The sequence below is a fragment of the Lingula anatina genome, chromosome 2 (assembly GCF_051362555.1).
Source record: "Lingula anatina isolate TDL-2025a chromosome 2, LinAna3.0, whole genome shotgun sequence".
Lineage (NCBI taxonomy): Eukaryota > Metazoa > Brachiopoda > Lingulata > Lingulida > Lingulidae > Lingula > Lingula anatina.
The window spans coordinates 23,665,173-23,686,892 of NC_141768.1; the positions used below are offsets into that span (position 1 = coordinate 23,665,173).

A 21,720-nucleotide genomic window follows, 5' to 3' on the forward strand; every position below is an offset into this window, starting at 1 on the left:
ATTCTTTACATTCATGACACGAAATCAGAATGTGAAACTAAGTATGTTTTATTGCTCCAAGGGCATTTGGATTGCTATGGCATTGCTACCAGTTCTTTTTAAATAAGCTAGAAAACCACTAAATAAAGACAATTTTGTAGTGAAAAGGATGTGCCATCAGTTTCTATCTAACAATGACAGCATTGAAATATCATGCCCATGTATGTAAGAGATGTACAATTGAATTTTCATGATTCTTGAGAAACAGGATATTTATTAATAAACAACTTGACAACAATAGAACTTGCATTTTACTCTTTCAGGGTTGTGACTAAGACATGGTGCTTTTAATCAGCATCAAAGATTTACAGGAACATGTGTATGTGATATACCAACCACTGCATTTTGCCTTTGAAGCTCAAAAAAATAATTGTTTTAATTGCCTTTTCAAAATTGGTTTTACTGATGTAAGAAGTGTAGCCAAACATGAGCATTAGCAATAATATTCTTGAGTAGCACAGTTTCCTGTAACCAGTATATATTCCTTTGAACACCTCAGCCTACTATTGTCTGTCATGATGACCATTTCCTTGGGTTTGTTGTAGTATTTGTGTTGTGATAATAAAAAGGTTATGGATATATGCAACAATATATTTATGTCTCCTTGATCTAAGCTAATTTGCATATAACGGCTACGTATATATTTTTGAACCATGGGTTACTTCATGCATGGTATACGTTTGCCACATATTCAGGTATGGGGTCCCCAAATATTCATGTATGGGGTCCCTATGTCCCTGGTAATAGGGTTCAATAGGCTTGTTAGGCTCTCCACACTAATTGGAGCTTAGAGAAAAGGCTGAATGTACCAGCTGGAAATCTTTGTCTGGCCATCAAGTCTGAGGGATGGCAATTAAGGTGTTAAGCCTAATTTATTTGACGGGAATGATGGCGTCTTTCACTGAATTGTTTTCAGTATGGACATGATGGGTAGAAATTGAACCAATAACTTCATTGGTCCAGACACACGGCTTTTGGCATGGGAATCAAAGATCAATGTGGTGTACTCCAGGAATTTTGACGTTACATATTTAATTGCTTTAATAGCATAATATAAAGTAAATGCTATTAATTTGAATTCAAACAGAACGCATTTCAAATGTATGTATATCTCACTTTATTTGCCTTGTTGGCTCAAACATAACATAAAAACATTGCAAATGAAGAAGGTACAATAAAATGAAATCTCCCTGTGCTGCAAAAACATTACCATGTAGATCAAATTTATAGAGAAGAGGCAGTGCAACATAATCAGTGGTATGTATGCCTGTTGTAATATATTGTGATCACCTGATCTTTTCAATGGGCAAAAATTTTCAAACTTTCAGATACATAATTTTATCATCACAAAAATTATATTTCTTTATAACATTTATGGTGCTTTAAATGCATAAAATACAACTATAGAGGAGCCTCCTTTTTAAGTCTGTTGCTACCACTAAATAGGAATGTTCTAATTTTAAGAATTTATGACTGATAGAATACAGTTTCTATAAAATGAACAATTTTCCCTGATTTAAAAGATCAAGTAATTACTGTAAGTGGCCTGACCAAAGTCTTTGGCTTAACTGATACTTGGCTAAAGAAAATGTTTTTTTATTTGTGCAAGACTGATATAACGTCTGTCACCTAACATTGTATTTACTTATGCAGGCTAAATAAAAGGAAGTTATGAACTTTTCTGGGGTAATTTTTATGACTCTGTGCTATTTAACAATTTTTATATCAACATGTATATATTCTGATCGGTCTGTCTGCCTGTTTTGTTGCCATTGCTGTGGCTGTTGCTGTTTGACACATGACATTCACCCCATAACTGCCAAACTGTATTTTTGTTTTACTGCAAATTTCCTGGGTAGCTTTGTTTGAAAAAGAGGCAGGTTACTTTTCGAAAATCAACACGATTGGTCTACATTTACAGTAATTATACTGTTTTTTGGCACAATTTTGGTGATGTTTAACCCATAACTGCCAAACCATATTTTTTGTTTTACTTTAATTTACTAAGTGGCTTTGTTTGGTAGAAAGGCAGGTTGCTTCCAAAGATCAGCATGATCGGTTTACATATATGGTAATTATTCTGGTTTCTGTTTAGTGTCTGTATATTTGTCAGCTTTGCTGTCTAGTTGTTTAAAACATGAGCAGATTAATTTTGATCAGATAAAAGACTGCAAAATATTTGAGCATTCTGGTCGATTTCTCATTTGAGGTATTGCATGGATATTCTTTGGTGTTGTGTGTTGCTGCACATAAGTAACTATGGATGAAATATGTTTCTCTGTTTAAAATTAGCTGTACAATTAAGGAAAAGGGCTTTAAATCTTTTTCGTACTCTTAACTGTTATTCAGAGACAGCAGTCCTTAGAACTTTGAACTTAATTAATTCAAATAACATATATTATTTATATTATGTAGAATCTTTGTTGACTGTGATTAAGATATTGTATGCAACAGAATAATTAATAAATAGGAAAAAGTCATTCTAAACCTGTAAAGATAATTAAGTTCAATCTGTCCTTGTTTTTTTGACAGTATAAGTCTTCATAATCTCCAAAGTACATTTGCACATCTGTTGTAGTCATTACAATTTAGCTGGTAGACAATCTGCTTTCAGAAGCTTTTCATAATGTGCTATCTGAAAGAATAACAAAACCAGGTTACTATTTTCCATACAATCAGTTACGTATTTGTTGCTTTTCATTAATACATATTATTGGCTTTGTTTTATATTGATTATTTCTGTCCCAAGTAGAGGGGCGAGTTACTTTCGGACAGTTGTAAGTAAAGATCAAAATTATTGTTTGACAATGATTTGGTACTGTATATAATTTTTTCTTTTTACAGATTATGTGCTAAAATGCTAAGAGTTTACTTACTCTGGATCTGTTACATTTTAAGTTGTAGAAATTTCTGAACATTTTACAAGGTTCGTAATCTTTTCCCTTCAGTTTAATGCAACGGTGATAATCCACAAAATTGTCAAAGCACTCTCTGGAAAAATATAAATTTATTATTTTTGGGCTTAAGATTTACTTGTAATGATTGGATACTTAATGAGCTTGTATTTTTTGAAAATGGTGAAATGGTACATTTAGAAAAAAAAAGCAGTTAGGGTTTTGAGTATGAAAAGGAGAGAGAGAGAGAGAGAGAGAGAGAGAGAGAGAGAGTGAGTTGATGATAAGAGAGAGATTCACCTTCTTCCATTTGTTGAAGAATAGCGTGGATCAAATGGTACAGTGACTTCTACATTTTCTGGTAGCTCATATTCATCAACTGGAGCCAATCTTTGAAAAAATCTATGGTAAAAATTCTTTGGTTCCTCTGCCTCTGTCATGATCTGGAATGATCAATGACTTTGGTAGTAAACATTTTTTGTTACAATCTACTTTCTTACTGAGGTATTAAAGAAGTCATGAATAGCACCACTTTCTATTAGCTTATAGTGAAAGTGAAAGCAAAAAAAAAAAAATGAAATCAAACAAGTGATAGATGTTAATATTTTGATTTCACGATATGGCACTTTTTTCAACTTTGATTCATGATTTATGCCAAATATAACAAGGCTGTTCTGTTATAAAATAAGCACAATATTTTCATTTATAACAGATCATTATTACCATAATGTATCATTTTTACTAAACAAATTTGACTTGTTAAATTTGGGTACAGCAGAACGTATTTTCTCTTTGATTAAACCAATTCATTTTTACAATTTTTGATAGAAAGATTTGATCAGCTTTGCCCAAAATGGAAGGGCCTTTTAGTCTGTAAATTAAAGGTACTGACCACTCCTTCCACACAATAACAGCTCAAAAACATAAACAGTAAAAAATAAAAAATTAAAATTAACATTTTTCACAACCAAAATGTCATTATTTAAAAAAAACTCAAAAATACAAAAAATTAATCTCACCAGTCAAGCTTATTTCCACGTACAATTCCTTGCAGTTGGTATTCTGGCTTTCCGTTCAGTTTAACTGCCGACAATACAACTCTGACCTTCAAAGGCTCATCATGGAAAATCTCACGTTCTCCCATTCATTATCTGGAATGTTTCCCTAGCAATGCACATGCCCAGTGTACACTTCCCTTTACTAAGCTCTGCTAATGTTTTTATCAAATATCCTACAGAGGTCATTTTAAGGACATAAATTTTGTAGATTATTCTATTTTAGATTTGTTTTTGACATTAGTGGAAACATTTGCCACCAGTGGGTACTATGTTCAATAATAAAACTTTTGCATAATGCCAAAATTAAGTAAGTATGCAAGGGCATATATACATTTATCAATGTAATATTTATTAAAGGAATAACAGTTTAACTTCAAACCAATGGGGACGTGAGTGTTTTTGTAACTTGAAAGCTTTTTGGGATAATGTCACTGTTTTTATTTGTGACTGCAAAGGGATTTTGTATTGTTTGTGATCATATAATGTTTGGTATTGGATATCTGACCTCTGCAGGAAAACGTGACTTAGTGTGCTAGGACACCTGGCTGACTGTTAAACTATTTACTGACAACCCATCTGGTCTGATTTTAGCATTTAATCTTTTATACCTTCATGTGTATGCCCTAATTTTAGTCTAAGTGTCAAACAATAACTACAGTACTGTACAGGTATATATAGGCCCACTGTCAGCAGTGACCAAGATTTGATATCTATACGTCAAAAGTCATTGTGCTTTCATGTATAAATTACCCTGTTAATACCAGTAAACCAAGTAACTGTGATATATGGGTGCTAAAAAGATTAATTAAGTCAATATAATTAATTAAATCAAATAAAAACATGCTGGTGCCTAGTTGAAGGCGCAGATGTCTTATTATTCCAGCAACTGCTTTCCCTCCCCCTGCATTCTATCTTATAGGAGTTGCTATAGATTATGCATTTCTCTTTGGAAGGTAATGAATATGTTATGTATCCGTGATAAAATACATACTTTAGTTATTATTTAAAAGATTACTAGAACTGAAAAACAATTGCAAATATATATTGGTTGAAGGAAGAGATTAAAAAAATTTTGTGATTATTTTTTCAACAAATTTCCTCCATTCTAATCCCTCTTTCTGTCATTGCATACAAATCATCTTCCTCTGTGGGGATGCCATATCTGCTAATGAAGTGAATTAAGTGAATACAGAAAATTAAATCTCTGCCTTGTTTATATGAGCTGGAAGGCCTTTCAAAATGAGTTAGTTTGGAAGAGAGAGCTATAGCTATAGGGTGTGTGGGGGAAGGGGAGGGGAGTTGAGGGCTAGAGATAGCTTGATTAGATATGTTAATGACATGTTTTATGTAAGGGGAGACTGAAAATACATCTGTAAAACAGAGAACATTTTTATTGTTTATTTTTATTATAATTATTTTTTTTTACTTTAAACATCCTTGTTGTTCATAGCACCCTAACTAGCAATGCACTGTCACATCCTATGAATTCTTTAAACCTTAGCATAGATACATATCTAGGTCAGCAATCTTCAAGCCCTATCTTTTGGGTCAAAGATATAAATTACAAGGACATACACCCTTTTAGCATTTAAAACTATACTTGGGTTAACAGTATCCTGTGCAGGTTGATAATGATCTCCATCCCTGCCAATATTGCCCATTTTAACCAGAATCAATGGCTTTCAGAGCAAGGCAGATGGGAATCCACTGTGCCGCCAAGTATTGGAAGCTTTTATGATTTGAATTCTGTTGGAGGATGCAGAGGACTTGGCTCCTTCACCTTCTCTTTTTCTCTCTCATCTCTTTTTATTTGATCTGCTTGCTGTGAAAAGAGCTTTTTAGACATTTAAAAGAAGTTTAGTCCTATGTCTGGCCTTCCATGGAAACTGTCTGAAGTGTTTCTGCCCTCGGCTTATTAGATGTATTTATTATATTGATTGAAATGATATTGCCTGGGAATTTCAGGATGGACCTGCAGTATAAGGTTTTATCCGTCATCAGATTGCGAAAGCTCTCGTGTTTTTTTAGATAAGATTTTGTTTCATTTCTGCCTTTTCTTTTCTTATGGAGTTGACACCTCAAGTTTGCAGTGTGTTAACCATTGGCCTGACTGCCAATGCCAGTAAAAATTGGACCAGGCCTGTGAGATTTCTGAAAAAAACATTTATCGGCCTGACGATGCTAGTGGATTTTTTTCAGCTGTAACATGTACTCCAATTCGTTTTATAAAATGTTCAGGCTAAATGTTAAAGTCTTTTTTAATAACCTGAAAATCCCGTATAAATATTTGTAACTGGAAGCCTGTTAAGTCTCAGTGTGTTAATTTAAGATTTTTTTTAAATTTTGGTTCGGACAAAAAAAAAAGAGATTCTCAGACCCTGGTGCCCGGAAGATCTGTAAGTTATAAAGTGTTTGGCACAGACTGAGTGGGGAAAATATTTTACATGGTTTTGTTTGATGTATGGATGTCAGATCATAACATACATTTAATTCTAAATCATGTTACCTTAAGACCTAGAATTAACCAGAACCACCTCTCTATATATATACTATGCTTATTTTGTGTCTAAAATAGTCACCGTGGGGATGCAGCTTGTGATGAGCAGGTGAGATACGTTGTATATAGTGCTATATGTCTCAACTACCACAATCAAAGGCAGATCATCTTGGTAAACAGGTCGTTTCATGTGATAGATCTTATAAACAATATAACAAACTTTTGAGAATACGTGTTGTGACATGCATAGATGTTAGCTAGACAGTTGCACAATATTGTCTCTAATAAACTGATGTTGCTCCCTTTACAAACCATTTAGATTTCCCTGGGGTCTCAAGATAAGAGAAATAGTGGTGCCGAAGTTTTTTTGTAAGCCCACGATTCTGGTTGTTATCATGGGACATTCTGCATTACATGATTAATTATAGTAATTCTGCCAAGCTGAGGACAACAAGCTACAACAGACAAAAGGTTTATGAAAATCAAGTAGTGTTTGAATTAACTCTGATTGTTTCAGGTATATAGTTGGACTGGACTTAAATTCTCAGCAGCCTGGGAATAACAGTGTGAATATTGTTTAGCAGACCCAGGAGGTACCTGCTATGTGGATAATTCCACAGAATGAGGGCCAATTTAGGTGGAAAAAGTCACAAGTGTGCGTGTTTTCTCAGCAGTGAAGTTGATTTTACACATGTACAACTAATTATGGAGTGAAAAGGTGCTAATCATGCTGACTGGAATGGACTGAAAGACTCACGTTATTTGCTCCTTTGAGGCACTAATGCTGGTTAATTGTTATGGTGCACTTTTACAACTGCTAAATCTGCTCATTTGGTATTTTGCTGCCATCTTGTGAAACATTTTGTCACATGCACAGTAATTCATTAACTTACGAGATCCACTTAATCCCCAGACAAACATTACAATGCTTGGTGATTTGATCATACAGCATCAGTAAGTGATTTCCCTGGTGGCAGTTTTTTGCGGCAAAAATGATTTAAAGTGTCCAAATGATAGATGTAGGAGTGGTGTAATGACTTACGGCATACAAAAAGTGTAAATTTTACAGTGGCATCCATCTTTTTGTTAACAACAACACATGTCATGGACCTAAATCTAAATACTGGTAAGCTGTGTCTTAATTCACAGAACACATGTAAAGAAATTCCGCTAGCCTCGCAGAGCAAGAAGCTTGCAGAAAAATAAGTTTTCAAGATTTGTGTGTGTATGTGTGGCATGTGTTGTCTAGGGTAGTTGCCCGACTAATGTTATAATCAGTAGGTAGAAGAGGTTGTATTGACGTCATCCTCCAGGTGATTCTGTATGATAAACTGTTATCAGTCTCTTAATGTGTGCTCTGTGATTACCTGGAAATTTTGACCATGAGTATCACTACTGTGGAATATAGTCCGCTGGGCTCACTGCCACTGCTTAAATTTCCCTGTAGCAAACATTAGGATATAGATGCAGACTAGATAGGATATAGACCAGATGCAGCCCCTATTTTTATTACTAAATTTATTTTCAAATATCTTCTGCATTAACATCTTGGAGGTGTTCAAAGGGAATTGTGGTATACAGAATTTTTAGTTTCTATTTGTGAAAAAAAAAATCCTCCAGATAAGTGATTTTTACAGATTCGTAACATGTAATTTGAGACTTTAATTGTCTCTAAATTTCAGCCGTGAAATGAGAACCTCTGTTCCTGCCTTCACAGGATACCACTTGATGCTTTGCATTTTGCACTAAAAGCTCTAAAATAAAAGGTATTGGCTGTCAGTCATTTTGAGATGTTATTGTCATTATCGTTATATTAGAGCCAGTAGTACTGTGTGGGAGATTTGATCAGTGTTGAGTGCAAGAGGACCCGAAACCATACCCTAACAAATGTTAATGCTACAAGAGTGAAATGAGTAGCTATGTTAGTTGATGATTTGCGTGGGATGATACTCCCACATGCTTCTTTGACAAAGATGTTCTTGAAAACAGCTGATTAAATCGTGATAAAATGGTATCGCTCGAGCTATTGGCTGAGTTGTCGTAGCTGTTTTTTTTAGTTCCTAGGGATTTTGTTATTTGAAATTATCACTTCTCATTCAGTACAAGCTTGTAAGAACAAATTTGATGGTGCTAAGAACAAATGACCTATGAATCAGAGACCGAAGAATGGAGAACATGGCTTCCAATAAGCTCACATGCTGGGTACTTCCTTTGTGCCTTTGGCATTGAGCTGCTTTTACTTAAGTCTCACTGTTTGCTGTTAGTCAGACATTTTGTCTCTATTAATGATTTGATTGAAAAAAATGCAAGTCCTCCTTTCTTGAAATGGTTGCATGTGCTGTAAGTTTAGTGAAGTTTCTAAAATAAACAGTACTGGCACTTGTTGATACGAGCTGCTAGGTTCCTGTGCTTTAGGTTAACAAAATATCTTGTAAAAACTGCCTCTGACAAGGCTGAAATCCAGATATTTACAGTAGTGGTTGGATAAAAATAACTGGTTTTGAGTTTTATTCTTTATCTTGTCAGAGGTAAATTATAGAATTTCTCTACTAAAATATTCTGATTTGAAAGCTGTCCGACACCAGGTTAAAATACATACCATACAACACCAGGTTAAAATTTGGACAATTGCAGAAGTCAGTGTCTGTTGTATTTTATAAGCAATTCATTTATTTTTTGTCAAACAGTAGAAAAAAAATTTTTTTTATTATCTGCAACTGGTATCTCAGATAAGGAGGTTAATTGCAGCAGAGTGATTTACTGTTTCTCATTCCGATAGTACTGTTGTCAACCTCAGCAAAATACCACCATTGCCAAACCAAAATTGATCTAGAATCAGTAAAGATTTATGTAACCAATTGATTTGAGGCCTGTGTGCTGGTTAAAACAGATAACGGTCCTGCCCACACTATTGTGTAGGTTCCTCTTATAGACTACTGTCTGAAATGAAGGTTGAAAAAGGAAGATTACAACAGCCTGACATCTAACTTGCTCTGAAACCATAAAAGTTTTTGAGGCATTAGGGTGATTATTGTTATCGATCATGAAGGTTTGCAGAATTTAATATGTGGTGGGAGGTGGGGCTACATTCATTACTGGCTGTGTGGTGGAATCCATTGATATGAGGATAAAGTGTCAACAAGCTGGAACATGGAACTCATTTCCAGGAATAATGGTGCTCAGCAGATATTTTGACAAGAACAAGGCAAAACTAGACTTATATATTTCTGATCTATCGTTACCAGGAAAATCACATTGTCATAGTGTGGGTGAACACTTATCTGTTGCCATTATACTGCTGTGAGCTGGGAAGGGGCCAAAGAATCATAATTTTATCTCTTTTGTAATTCAGAATTATTTGATGGTATTCTGAGTAAAATTATTTGGCAGATGTCATTCTCACTTCCTGTTTATGACATTTACAGGAAGACTTGATATTTGAGAAAAGGGTTCAGATAGATTGTTTGATATTTGTTGAACTTGTCAAATAGAAATATTTATCAGAATGGCTTTATTTCACTTTAAAATCAGTCAGCTTGTCACACAAATGGGATGCTGTGTATAGTAGATGACGTCTCAACTACCACACTCATACTCAGGAAAATCGTTCTCTCTATAGAGCTCCTTATTTCATATAGTTCTAAATAGTAAAACCAGAAAACTTGCAAACTTCTGGATCACTTTTCTATAGCTAGTGATTGGTATTTCCCTGGAAAAATGAGAAAAAATTGCCTTGCTCTGTATTCACTCTGTTTGTCATATTGTTTACTTGGCAATATTAATGAAGATCCATGGATGACGTTTATTAGTTTAGACAGAAAGTTTTCAGAGTGCCCCATCTCGTCTCTGTCTTCCTCATTTAACAGTAATATGACTGTCTAAAATGAATTACTTATCATTGTGACAGGACACGTAGCGCTTGCAACACTTTCAAATAGGATGGCAGCTTCTCATTTTTCATGAATTTAAGTGATTACAGTTCTTGTGAGCCAGGGAGACACTGAAAATAGAAATGCTTTTTGCTTTTGTAGTGATAAAAAAAGTTGCTAATTGAATCGAGCATAACAACAATTGGTGTTGACGGCTCTTGACAGGGCATTTGTGAAAGTGGTATCTTTGATCATTGTGACCAAGCGTAATATTTGGTAAATTTTTATGGATGGATGTAAAATAGGCAAACTGAAAAGGGTACTGTTGGCGCAAGTCATCATTTGTAATTTTTGTCAAATTTCCTTGGATATTGTAGGTTATTAATTTCATAAGCTGTATGTGTGGAATTGCCTTTCATATTTTTAAAGATAACTTGGATAGTTACTACTCATACCTTTTGTAGAGAGTGACAATGGAGAAAAATTATATTTCCAATTTTGCTGTTAAGAGTGCGTCACCTTGGCTCCGATGCTCTGTTCTGTAACAAGGGGATGATTATTTACCCACCGCTCAAATATGTCTGGAACTTAAGTCTTTGTCAGGGAAGAAAATATGAAATTTGTATGGAGGCCCCCTCATTGTAGTATTAGTATTCTAGTCAGGTTATCCTAGTATAGCACTGAACATCACGAGAAAGGCTATCTATCAATTTTTCATCTCAAATGGGCAGGCATAAAGCAGCTGTCATCTGGGTTCAGCAAGTTAGAAAAATAGCATCTTTTCACTGCCCCCACATCTTCTAGGTTTATTTTTCGTGATTGACACTCCAATGGTGTATGGTTTTATTCCCTTGGGCCGAGCTCTCTATTGAGGTGTGTGCAGAGAGGCAGTCTGTCAAGAGAGTGCTTGCCGTTAAGTGTCACATGTACAGGTGCTGGGGACTTGTGTTGACAAATTTGGAAATAAAAACATTGTGGATGTAAAATTAACGGAGAGGTCGGGTCTAGATCCGAAAGGTAATGAGGAGTATAAGTTACCTGTCCTTACAGAACACAGGTGTGTGCACGCTGGAAACTATACCCATTACAGTCACTTAATATCACTGAGAACAGGGGGACTCTGTCAAGAGCGACATATCAATCAGGATTAGGATTGATTTGGAAGCGAGGACTCATCCAGGAAGCTAATACTTGTATTTGAATGAAGATTAGAAGAGCTACGCTTTCAAAAGTGTGGAGTGAAAAAGTTGACGGGCTGTTTACCTCAGTTTTCTTTTTCTCCTAAAGTAGATGGCAATTAAATTGCTATCAACCCGAGCAGGTGAAAAGTGGAGCAGTTGAGTGGAAAATTCCTCTAGATTTTCTTTTTGATGTCAGGGTACACAGCATTGCTGGCCCCAGTGCCTGGTAACCAGCCGGAGTGTTCACAAGAATGTAGACTTGTTTTCCACTAGTATCTGGCACATCTACATCTACAGCACCCTGAAAAGAACAACATACGTCACACTCCTGTCAAACAAAGATGATATCGAGTCTGGAATAATGACCTATTACCTTATTATGAGTTAAGAAACACATTCATGAAGGAGTAGATCTACATCCAGGCAGGAGTCCAGGTGCATGCAGCAACAACCAGTGCAGGTGTTGTTATTATTATCGGATGAGAAGAATTCGTACAAAAAAAAGTTTTTTATTTTATCTGAAGTGTTTTTCAGCATCCTAGATACTGACAGTTGAGCATAGTAAATCCCAAGAGTGATATAAGGCAATGAACATCCAGGCCTGGAAGACATAGTAGGTCCCATGTTAGCTACTGCAGCTGAGTATACCAAGTACTGCACATTATCAAAGCCATTAGCTCCACTAATGGCCAGGTATTGTACTTGGTCAGGGCCCCATGGCCCATTTGTTTATCTGTTTGTTGTTTTTCACGAATGCAGGTGGATTGCCTGAGCACAGAGTTTAGAGAGCAGGGTTATAAGAGAAGATTGGAAGTCTTGGGTTGACATTAGTAAAGGCCAGTGTGGCAGGTGTCCCTGCCTAACCTCTCCGCAGGGTTCTCCCAGCCCGAGCCGCTCCACACCTGTGTTCATGCCAGCTTCAGACTGCACTGGAATGTACCAGTAATGAGGAACTTTCTATTCTGGTGAAATTTAACTAATCCCAGCGCATATCTCAATAGTTGAGACAACTGCTGACCAGTAATGATGCTACTACCCAGAGATGAGGAGGGTTAAGGCGGGAGCAGACTGTCTCTAAACACAAGGAGAACTCTACAGGCAGCTTGGTGCCCCCCTCCTCCACAGCCCTGGGTATATACTACCTGCATCAGATAACACATTCTGTAATGACTAATGTGGTGACAACATCAAAGTGATTTGCATGAATAGCTGGCCAGGCTGTGTATGTGTGTGCTACAGTAACACTGTGGTCTCTCTCAGTCCTAGCTCAGCCGCCTTAGTCTACACACTTGGAGTAGAGTAGTTTTATTAGATTACTAGATACATAGGTCTACAGGATACAGACAGAGTACTAGTGTGTGTGTGTGTATATATATATATATATGTATATGTACACACTCTCACTCACTGTGGAGTAAGTACTTAGCACTAGCAGTGATCCAGGGTATATAGATATAGTGGAGTAAGGAGTTTGAGAGAAGATGTGCTACTGATGAACTTTTCCAAAGGTCAAGAGACTAGTTTAAGGTGAGAGCTTAGAGCACATCATAAAGAGGAATACCCCGGGAATTCCTGACAGTTTGGAGAGACCCGGCTAACACTTTAGTCTTCCTCATTGCAGCCACAGGAGTGGGTAAATTTGTTTTCTGCACCAGACTACAGCTGATTGGATGCAAAGTTTTCATGATTAATGTCAAAATGATCGCGTAAAATGTGCACAGAGAGGATATTACCTGAAATGCGGGCAGACTATTGATTGAGACCAATCAATATAAATGGAGAACAATTACTAACTAATGCTGGAGAAGCAATCTCTACTGGACATCAGCACTAGAAGGATGACTACACAGGACTAGCCAAGAAGAAAAGAAAAAAGTTTTTATTTTCACTGATGAATTAAGCTGATGCTGGGAGTATTATGAACACTTTGTCTTTGTCCATCTTTATTCCGTAAGATCTCCCAAGTTCACTGTTGAGCATCATTCGGTACACTCAGATGATAGCCGCAGTCAGGTGCTGCTGAAACTTCCTGGAGTTACAAGTCCTGGGATTTCCAGGTGGCCAGCCACAGCATATATATCTTACATATATATGTACCACATAGAGATGGGGATCCAGTGAAAACCTTTAACTTAGTAATATGGCCAAAGATACATGGAAGAGTTTTACACACTCTTTACCTAGGTGTCTTCAGTTGGGGATGCTTGTCATTCTGCTCAATATTGGAAATGTATTTGTGGAAGGGAGAAGTAAGTTAAATTATCATTTACGTTTATGAAGCAAAATCAATTTTTTTTCTTTTCCTTTTTTCTTGTCAGAGCTGATTTAAACATTTTTTCTTTTTCTTTTTTTTTTTGTCAGATCTGTTTAAACGTTATTTAAATTGAAGGTTGACATTTGGAGCATGGGGGAATGTTTTTTATTTGATTTATAAATTGGCATGTGCTGCAATGAGGGATAATTTTGAAATTCCTTGTAAAGTTCAGGTAATTTGTTTGAGACAGCCTCAGAATACTAACACAGGTGATGAGAGAGTGGTTAGTAATCTTTTAATGTCACGTCAGTTTAAAATTGCCAATACTTCTTCTGTTTTTCTTCACAGAGCCTCTCCTAGTGTGTTTACATGTACAGAAAGGTTAATGAATCACTCGAATCTATAACAAACCAATTTTGGCATACTCTTACAATTTTTCCACCAACTGTTGTGATACAGTGATAGCCTAAGTACTAGTAGTTGTGGGGAGATCTAAAGTGGATTAGGTTTAGTTGTTATCATGACTTTAGACAGGTAAATATAGATATCCCAGTCTGGGTTTACATGAGGATGGAAACATAGCAATTCAATTACCTTATCACATTTTCATTTGCGTTATCATATTTCAATTTTGTTGGATCATGGCTCTAATAGTCAGACAAAACTGAAAATGTTGGCAAGGTAAAATTGGGGTGAAGATAGTACATAGGTTCCTTAAGGACAATAGTCTGCTGTCTACTTCACTACATAAGACTGTCTGATTTTTTTTAGACAATTTGGTGATTCACTGAAAATTTTAAAACTTATTCTAGGGTTTGCCCATTTGTCTTAATTTGAGATATAGAATACCTTTGCACTCCATTACTAAACCCAAGCTGATGTGAGTCACATTCACAAGGATATCGAGTGTTGTTCACCACAATTCAGCAAAGAATTCCTTTAAGCTCTATATGAAACAACTAATCATAACTATTGTGAAGAGCCACCTAATGTAATGCACCATTACATCTAGTATTATTTCGTCTGAATTCTCATCGTGTCTTGTTTCATAAATGATCCGATTTCTGTAGATATGATACAGATAGGTTGTCAGTTGTTTGGTGTTATTGATACAGTATTCCACTCCTCTTCTCGTTGACTCGGGTAACATTAATAATACACTACTTCATTAGTTATGGGGATATGATGCACCTAAGTATTGTGATGGAAGTAATCCCTGCCCCTTTAAAGCATATACAATAATTCTAAATAATCTTTGAGTATATAATTCCAGCGTGGGCCAATCTTTTTGAATTAAATCACTTTTATGGAAAAGGGGATGAATATCACGAACTGGTATGAAATTTAAGTGAAGTAGGTGTTATTTTGGCTTCCACCTTTAACTTAAGGTAACTGTGACAAGGCAGTCTGATATTCTAGTGAGGTTTTACAAATGTGACAGGTGACAAGGCTATGATAGATGCTGCTTTGGTCTCCTCACATATCGAGGTTTATGATCCACTGGCAGGCAAAGTTGCAGTGAAATCATTTATTTACAGACCCCTGTCATGCAGCGATTTCATTCCAAAACCAGTCTAGCGATTCTCAATTCAAATAATCATAATAGTGGTGCGGTTGATGGTCAGTGATGATCTGAAAGAAGTGACCACCGGCCTGAAAGGCGGATCACGACTGCCGACATCCTGAGCCTTGTTTTCTAACAATCCTACATTCCTTAACCTGTCAAGCCTTAAAAAGGTGATTGATACAAGGGAGGCTCCGTAATCACAGCCAGGCATGTGTGTGTGCAGACTTAGTAGCTCCCTTCCACAGGTTTGGGGTAGGAAAGCCCTGTAAGCTCTTGCTGACATTTTAAAACTAATCAAACAAGGTGTATATTACAGCTCGAGAATCTTTTTTAGTTCAACTTGACAGTTTTGAAGCATGGGGCCCTTAGTAACTGACAGTTTGGGGCTAAGTGGAGGGATGGGACTGCAGTTGCCTTTTTAGGAGGAATTAAATTGATCTGACTTTTTTCTGGCTAATAAGTTCTAAAATATTCAAATGGTGTTAAGACGGAGGAAGTGGGAGATCAGTCATAGTAATTGTTTCATAATGTAATGAGGTAACAGTTGAAGGCAATGGGCCAAGTCAATATGATTATCTGTGAATGGTAAGGGGCAGTGGGACTAATTATTGATATTAGTATCCTCAGGTGAATAGCTGACTAATTGATTTTCATACATTGTCACAAAAGGCCTTGTGTTCAGCACGGCATCCCCCTACATCCTCTCCCACGCACAACATATGAACTCTGACGTACTCTCTCTCTTTACACACACACACACACACACACACACACACACACACACACACACAGAGAGAGAGAGAGAGAGAGACAGAGAGAGAGAGAGAGAGAGAGAGAGGTGGGGGGGGGAGAGATTAAGGCTTCGTTCACATGCAATGTCTATTTTCTATTTTCTATTTTCGGTATGTCTTATGATCACGGTCTGTGCACTGAATATCCCGCCGCGTAATTACTGGCAGCGCGAGCCAGTTACTTATAGTAACTTATAGTAACTGGCTCGCGCTGCCAGTAATTACGCCGCGGGATATTCAGTGCACAGACCGTGATCATAAGACATACCGAAAATAGAAAATAGAAAATAGAAAATAGACATTGCATGTGAACGAAGCCAAAGTTTTCTGGACAGGCCAAAAGATTTTCTTAATATAGTTCCCAAACAAGTGTTAGCCTATTGATTAATACCAAAATGGATTGTTTGCCAGAGCTTTTGTTGATGTTATTGCCTAAACCGATTACCATGAATCAGCTAGATACACCAGTTATAAAAATAGTACAATGAAAAATAAGCAGGAAACCAAGGAAATGATTTAAACTGAGGACAGGAAATTTAGGGTGGGATGAACATAATCCATAATAAGTTGTATTTTTATTGATAGATACTTTAAGGAAAGAGCTCTAGGAAATTGCTAATGAACTGAGGGGGTGTGGATGAAGTGTTGATAGGACTTCCAGGGCGTGGTAGTGAAGAGGTGGAGGGATCTTAAAATAATCTTGAAAAATAGCTGGTGTGTGTGTGTGTGTGTGTGTGTGTGTGTGTGTGTGTGTGTGTGTGTGTGTGTATGTGTGTGTGTATTGGTGGCGGCCGGTGGCGGGGGGGGGGGGGGGGTGTTACAATCATTTGCTTCATATGTGTAGGAATATGACGGTTTGTAGAACATACTCCTTTGAGTTTATAAAACAAGAATGAATCTGTGATCACTGACATCCTGTAGTGTGACATTTATATTGATAGAAACTCTTCAGAGTGACACCATGAGGGCATATGGAGACAAATATTGTCGAAGGAGGACCTTGTGTCTGACTGTTGGCTGACCTATGGGGGAATGTTTGACAGCAGTTGGCATGCACGCTCAGACACTGCGACGTAACAAAGGATAGAACAATACTGTCAGCTTTGCCAGCCCTTTGATACAAAGCTTTGTACGCAAACAGGATAACAAATGAAGCCATATGTTTTTTTACTCAAGTTTAGATATATCTGGTCTTATAACGTACCTGTATTCCATACGTGCCTATGATATTTTTTTATTTGAAAGACAGGTATCAAGGGGAATAGATGGGATGTGTGTTTCTTTGAGTAATGCAGAATTTTACATATTTACATATGTGTTAAAGGGGTAATTTTTTTCTCGACTTTTTTAAACAAAATCACATTAGTATGCAAAGCACAGCCTTATGAAGTGCTCCTGTCCCATTATCGGTGCCCCCCAGGGGGATGGGGGAATTGTACACAGGTAATGATGCAGAATTACATGTGCCTAGGGTCTGGGGGACAAAGGAGGACCAGGGTGAAGGGAGGGATAACGTTGACAAATTCTAGCTCAATTTTCCCATTGGTGCATCCAATACCGCAGTAGAATATAATATCTGTATGCCCAGATAGTGTGTGAAAGAACTGCATCTTAAAATATTTCAGAATGTTACAAAGAGAACAATAGTGCACCTGGCTTATTGGATGGACTCCAATCTAGGGCTGGCTGGGGGAAAACGTGTTAGTTTAAGATGTCAAAACAGTGAAATTTGTGCTGTCTTTTAAGATCATTATTTGATTATTTCCTTCCTATAACAATGACATTTATTATCACCCGAATTCTTTTAAATAAAAAGGGACATTCTGGTATGTACAAACATACTAGTAAGTTTTTTTTTTATCATAGGAGCCACTTAAGCTGGGGTGATCATGTTGTAGGATTCCATATTTAACTTAAAGAGCCACTTGTCCCATAAGAAATATCAGCAGGTGCTTGTTGTCCTTACATAGATAATGTGAGAATTCTTATATGTTGACTTTTCCTCTATAATGAAAATTTATTACATAAAAGCACTTGATGCAAAGCTCTTTTCTAGTCCAATTTTATCAGTATAGAGCCAGGGATATATTTAGACTAGTAATTTCTTTTCACAATTTTACACTACAAAGCATCAAAAGTGATATTTTTTATGATTCTTTTTTGAGTTAATCATTATGACAAGTCGAGCTCATACTCCAAATGATAATGGAGTAGAAAGTAATTACCTAGAAATCTGATAAACTTGAGCTTTCAGCTTTTTCCAGAGTTTATTTACATATTCCATTACTGTGTTTATTGGGTACAAGTGGTACAGAACAACTTTGCTGTTTTTTTTTTCTTGGAATGTTTCCCAGAGGAGTGCTCTCAGTCGGACTGGTACAGGTAGATGCCAAAGTTTGAGGAAATACTGGAAAGCTTAAACTCATAGATAAACATATTTGTATCTTTCAAGGTGTGGGCTCTTTTTCACTTGCACTTAATCTCAAATGTCTGTAGGTGTGCTTTTGCTGTATCAAAATGGAATGTTTCCTACCTGGCCCATTACTAGTGAAACACTGTTGAGTATTGCTCATATGGCTGGGGATGGTTCTGACTTCAAAATAGATTGTTGTAATATTTCCAGATACTAGGCTCTTAACGTGAAAAAGGTAATTTTGTTTTCATAGTCTTGGCAGACAAATGGAAACGAGCCAAGGTTCATGTCAACTTTCTTTTTTGTCTATTATCAAGTTATGAATTACAGAGGTGTTGGATGTAAATATGAAAACGTATTCCTTTTATGCTGTTGGAATGATTTTATGAAATCAGCACAGGGATGTGTGCAAATGAATCAACATTTATTTTCTGTCTCGTGCCATTTGTAATTAAATATAAATAAGGTTACAGCATTGAAGAGTCTTCAACAACAACATCATCCATTAGACTGCTCAGTGACAGCTTTAATTTACACTGAGAGCTAAGTTTTCTGTCAACATATGAATAAATATTTTATTTTTGTCACATATTTGCACAATTTGGTACTTATTTGCATTGTTCAGTCCAGTATTAATACTACTGGTGAGGGAGATTCTGAGGCTGGCATTTTAAACCTGAAGGCACACTGAGTGAACTTTTGATAAGAAATACTCCAGTGAAACAGATTCTGATCTTTTGCTATTTTCTTTACTTTTCCCAGGATGCCCTATGCCAACTTTACCTTTTCCACTGTTCATACAGAACAATACAACCATACTTATGCTATTATATTCATATTCCCTAGAATAAATTTTGAATTCCCTTCAGAAAACTCGGTGGCATCTTTCATCACCTTTGTGCTTGATCTCAGTTTTCATTTTAAACACAATTAATGAACTTTTCAAGTTTTATTTAAGCATGCCATATTTACATGATATATAATTAAGAAAGAGATGTATCAAATGAAGTATTATTTGCTTCCTTTTCGGGTTATATGGAAAAGCTCTTTTTGTGTATCTCTGTTAGACAGGTGCAATTATTCAAGTGCAAAATTGAAACACCTTCGAACAAATTAATTATCAAATCTGTTATTTCAGTTACCTGAATCCTTAAAATACACAGACCTGTTTTACTCTTTTTTTTCCCTCCCAGTTTTTGCAGTTTATTCCTTTATAAGATAAGACTACCATAACAGCCCCACCCAGTTCACCTCTAATCATTTTGTGGTCAGTACACTGTGGCCGTAATCTATAAATCAACTGACCATTAGAGTAAATGAACAATAATAGTGTGCAGAATCCAGTAGAAGCTGAAATGAGTGCTGCTTCTCGGAAGTAATAAGTTACAGTAAGTGGAATGAAGGGAAGGCATCAGTCAAAGCAGACATGTTCTTTCACCAGCAAGTTAAAACATAAAGGGAGTTTTCTTGTCTGTACAGAAAAGTTAGATTTGGACAAATGCACCAGACTTGCATGGATTCTGTCTTTCACACTGTGTGTGTGTGTGTGTGTGTGTGTGTGTGTGTGTGTGTGTGTGTGTGTGTTTCAACAAAAATCTTTTATTTGATGGTGTTTGCATCATGATGCATGCATGTGTTTACATGATAGTGTGCACATGTGTGTGTGTGTGTGTGTGTGTGTGTGTGTGTGTGTGTGTGTGTGTGCCATATTAATTACATATACATTCACATTTAATTGGTACTATATGCAGACCAAGGAGCCATGTGTTATCTTTCTCCTCAGCAGTGCTCCAAATCAGTTTGTAGTTAATCAGCTATTAATTATGGAGGACATGATGATGACTTGGCTTGCTAACATCAGAGGAGACACAGAGTCTGGAGCTGATTTATTTTGGTCTACCAGGTGATATATCCAGCTCAGCATACGAGCACCTGACTTGATTAGCTCAGGTCCTGGTTGGTTTCAGTGTACTCACTTCATATCAGTGCTGAATAAATGATACAACCCGCTGGAGATCTTTCCCCCTCTTACTTCTTCCCGAGCTCTTTTACATTCCTCAGTGTTAGACATCCAACTTGTATTGGAAGGAATGCAAACTTTTTTTTCGTATGTTGTGGACTGATGTAATGAGAACTTAAAGAACATTTTTTCATATACCTTAGAAGTTGTACTGTCAGTGAATTAGTATTTTTATAGATTAAGATAGACAGACAACCTTTAACTGCCAATTTTTTCCCTTAGCTTTGGCCTTATTAATGTCATCTCTTGGATAGTGAAGCCGACCTGGCCTAGTATCCCGGCAAATCTGAGGATTCTTTTCCAAGCCAGTGACTTCTCTAGTCATTATACAAGGTCCCTATCTAACCATCAAGTTTTTATATCATTATGCCCATCTATGTGTAGTTGGTGACATTAACTTGAATACAGATGAAGTGTGGAGATAACATCACTGGGACAAGACACCTTACACTGATGGTGTCTTCTAACCATGTGGTTTTATCTTATCACAACAATAGACTAGACTGCTTGGGAGAACTTAATTACTTGTGGTAGTTGTTTTTCAATTAAAAAAAACAAATTCTTTGTTTGCTGTTATTTCTGATTTGTGTTGGAATTGGCAGGTGAGGTTCATTGGAACCAAAGACATTCCTGTAGAATTTGTCTCTCATGAAGTTGTCAATATTAAAATTTGAGATAATTATGTGGTTATAGACTATGCAATTTTAAAGAGGACAGTTTAAGCACAATATATGTCTAGAACTAAATGTAAATTTTGCAGATGCATACAATGACAAAACATTGAAGTATCATACTATGTTATAAAATTTAATAAAAGTTATGTACATATGTGTATATATAAATACTAAAAATAAAAGTGTAATGTGTATGTACATATATATGTATGTCAAGGATATAGAATTAGTAGAGAATATATAAGATACACATGAAAATAACCTTGGGTTTTCATGTTGACATGACTTAAATGACCATGTGGATATCCTTAAAAAAAATAAATGGCATTGATTCTTGACAAATTTTATTAAAAAGAAAAAGTTAACAGACATCAAAACAAAAATATTTTGGCAACATTACTTCACTTTAATGATCTTGCTTACAATTTGATCAAGTCAGATGAATATTAACAAGACATTTTCT

General features: G+C 36.3%; 2 protein-coding genes across 8 annotated transcripts in view; one reads left to right on the top strand and one right to left on the bottom strand.

Annotated features, from left to right (window-relative positions):
- LOC106153603 (epidermal growth factor receptor) overlaps window positions 1–21,720 on the top strand; it is a 65,730-nt gene that overhangs the window by 12,555 nt on the left and 31,455 nt on the right. The window contains exon 1 of one of the 7 annotated variants that reach the window (XM_087006730.1): window positions 11,345–13,787. The exons of 2 other annotated variants lie outside the window; for them this stretch is intronic. In XM_087006730.1, the coding sequence (XP_086862856.1) occupies window positions 13,679–13,787 (109 nt within the window). In that variant the 5' untranslated portion in view covers window positions 11,345–13,678. Of the gene's footprint in view, window positions 1–11,344; window positions 13,788–21,720 lie in introns of those variants that run through there. 4 more of the 7 variants (XM_013527594.3, XM_013527598.2, XM_013527597.2 and 1 more) reach the window with 4 other exon arrangements.
- Window positions 1,140–4,116, bottom strand: LOC147763484 (uncharacterized). The gene is made up of 4 exons (XM_087006742.1): window positions 3,953–4,116; window positions 3,234–3,376; window positions 2,916–3,030; window positions 1,140–2,674 (listed from the first exon to the last, which is right to left on the bottom strand). The coding sequence occupies exons 2-4, from the start codon at window positions 3,371–3,373 to the stop codon at window positions 2,621–2,623; spliced, it is 309 nt and encodes a 102-aa protein (XP_086862868.1). The 5' UTR covers window positions 3,374–3,376; window positions 3,953–4,116; the 3' UTR covers window positions 1,140–2,620.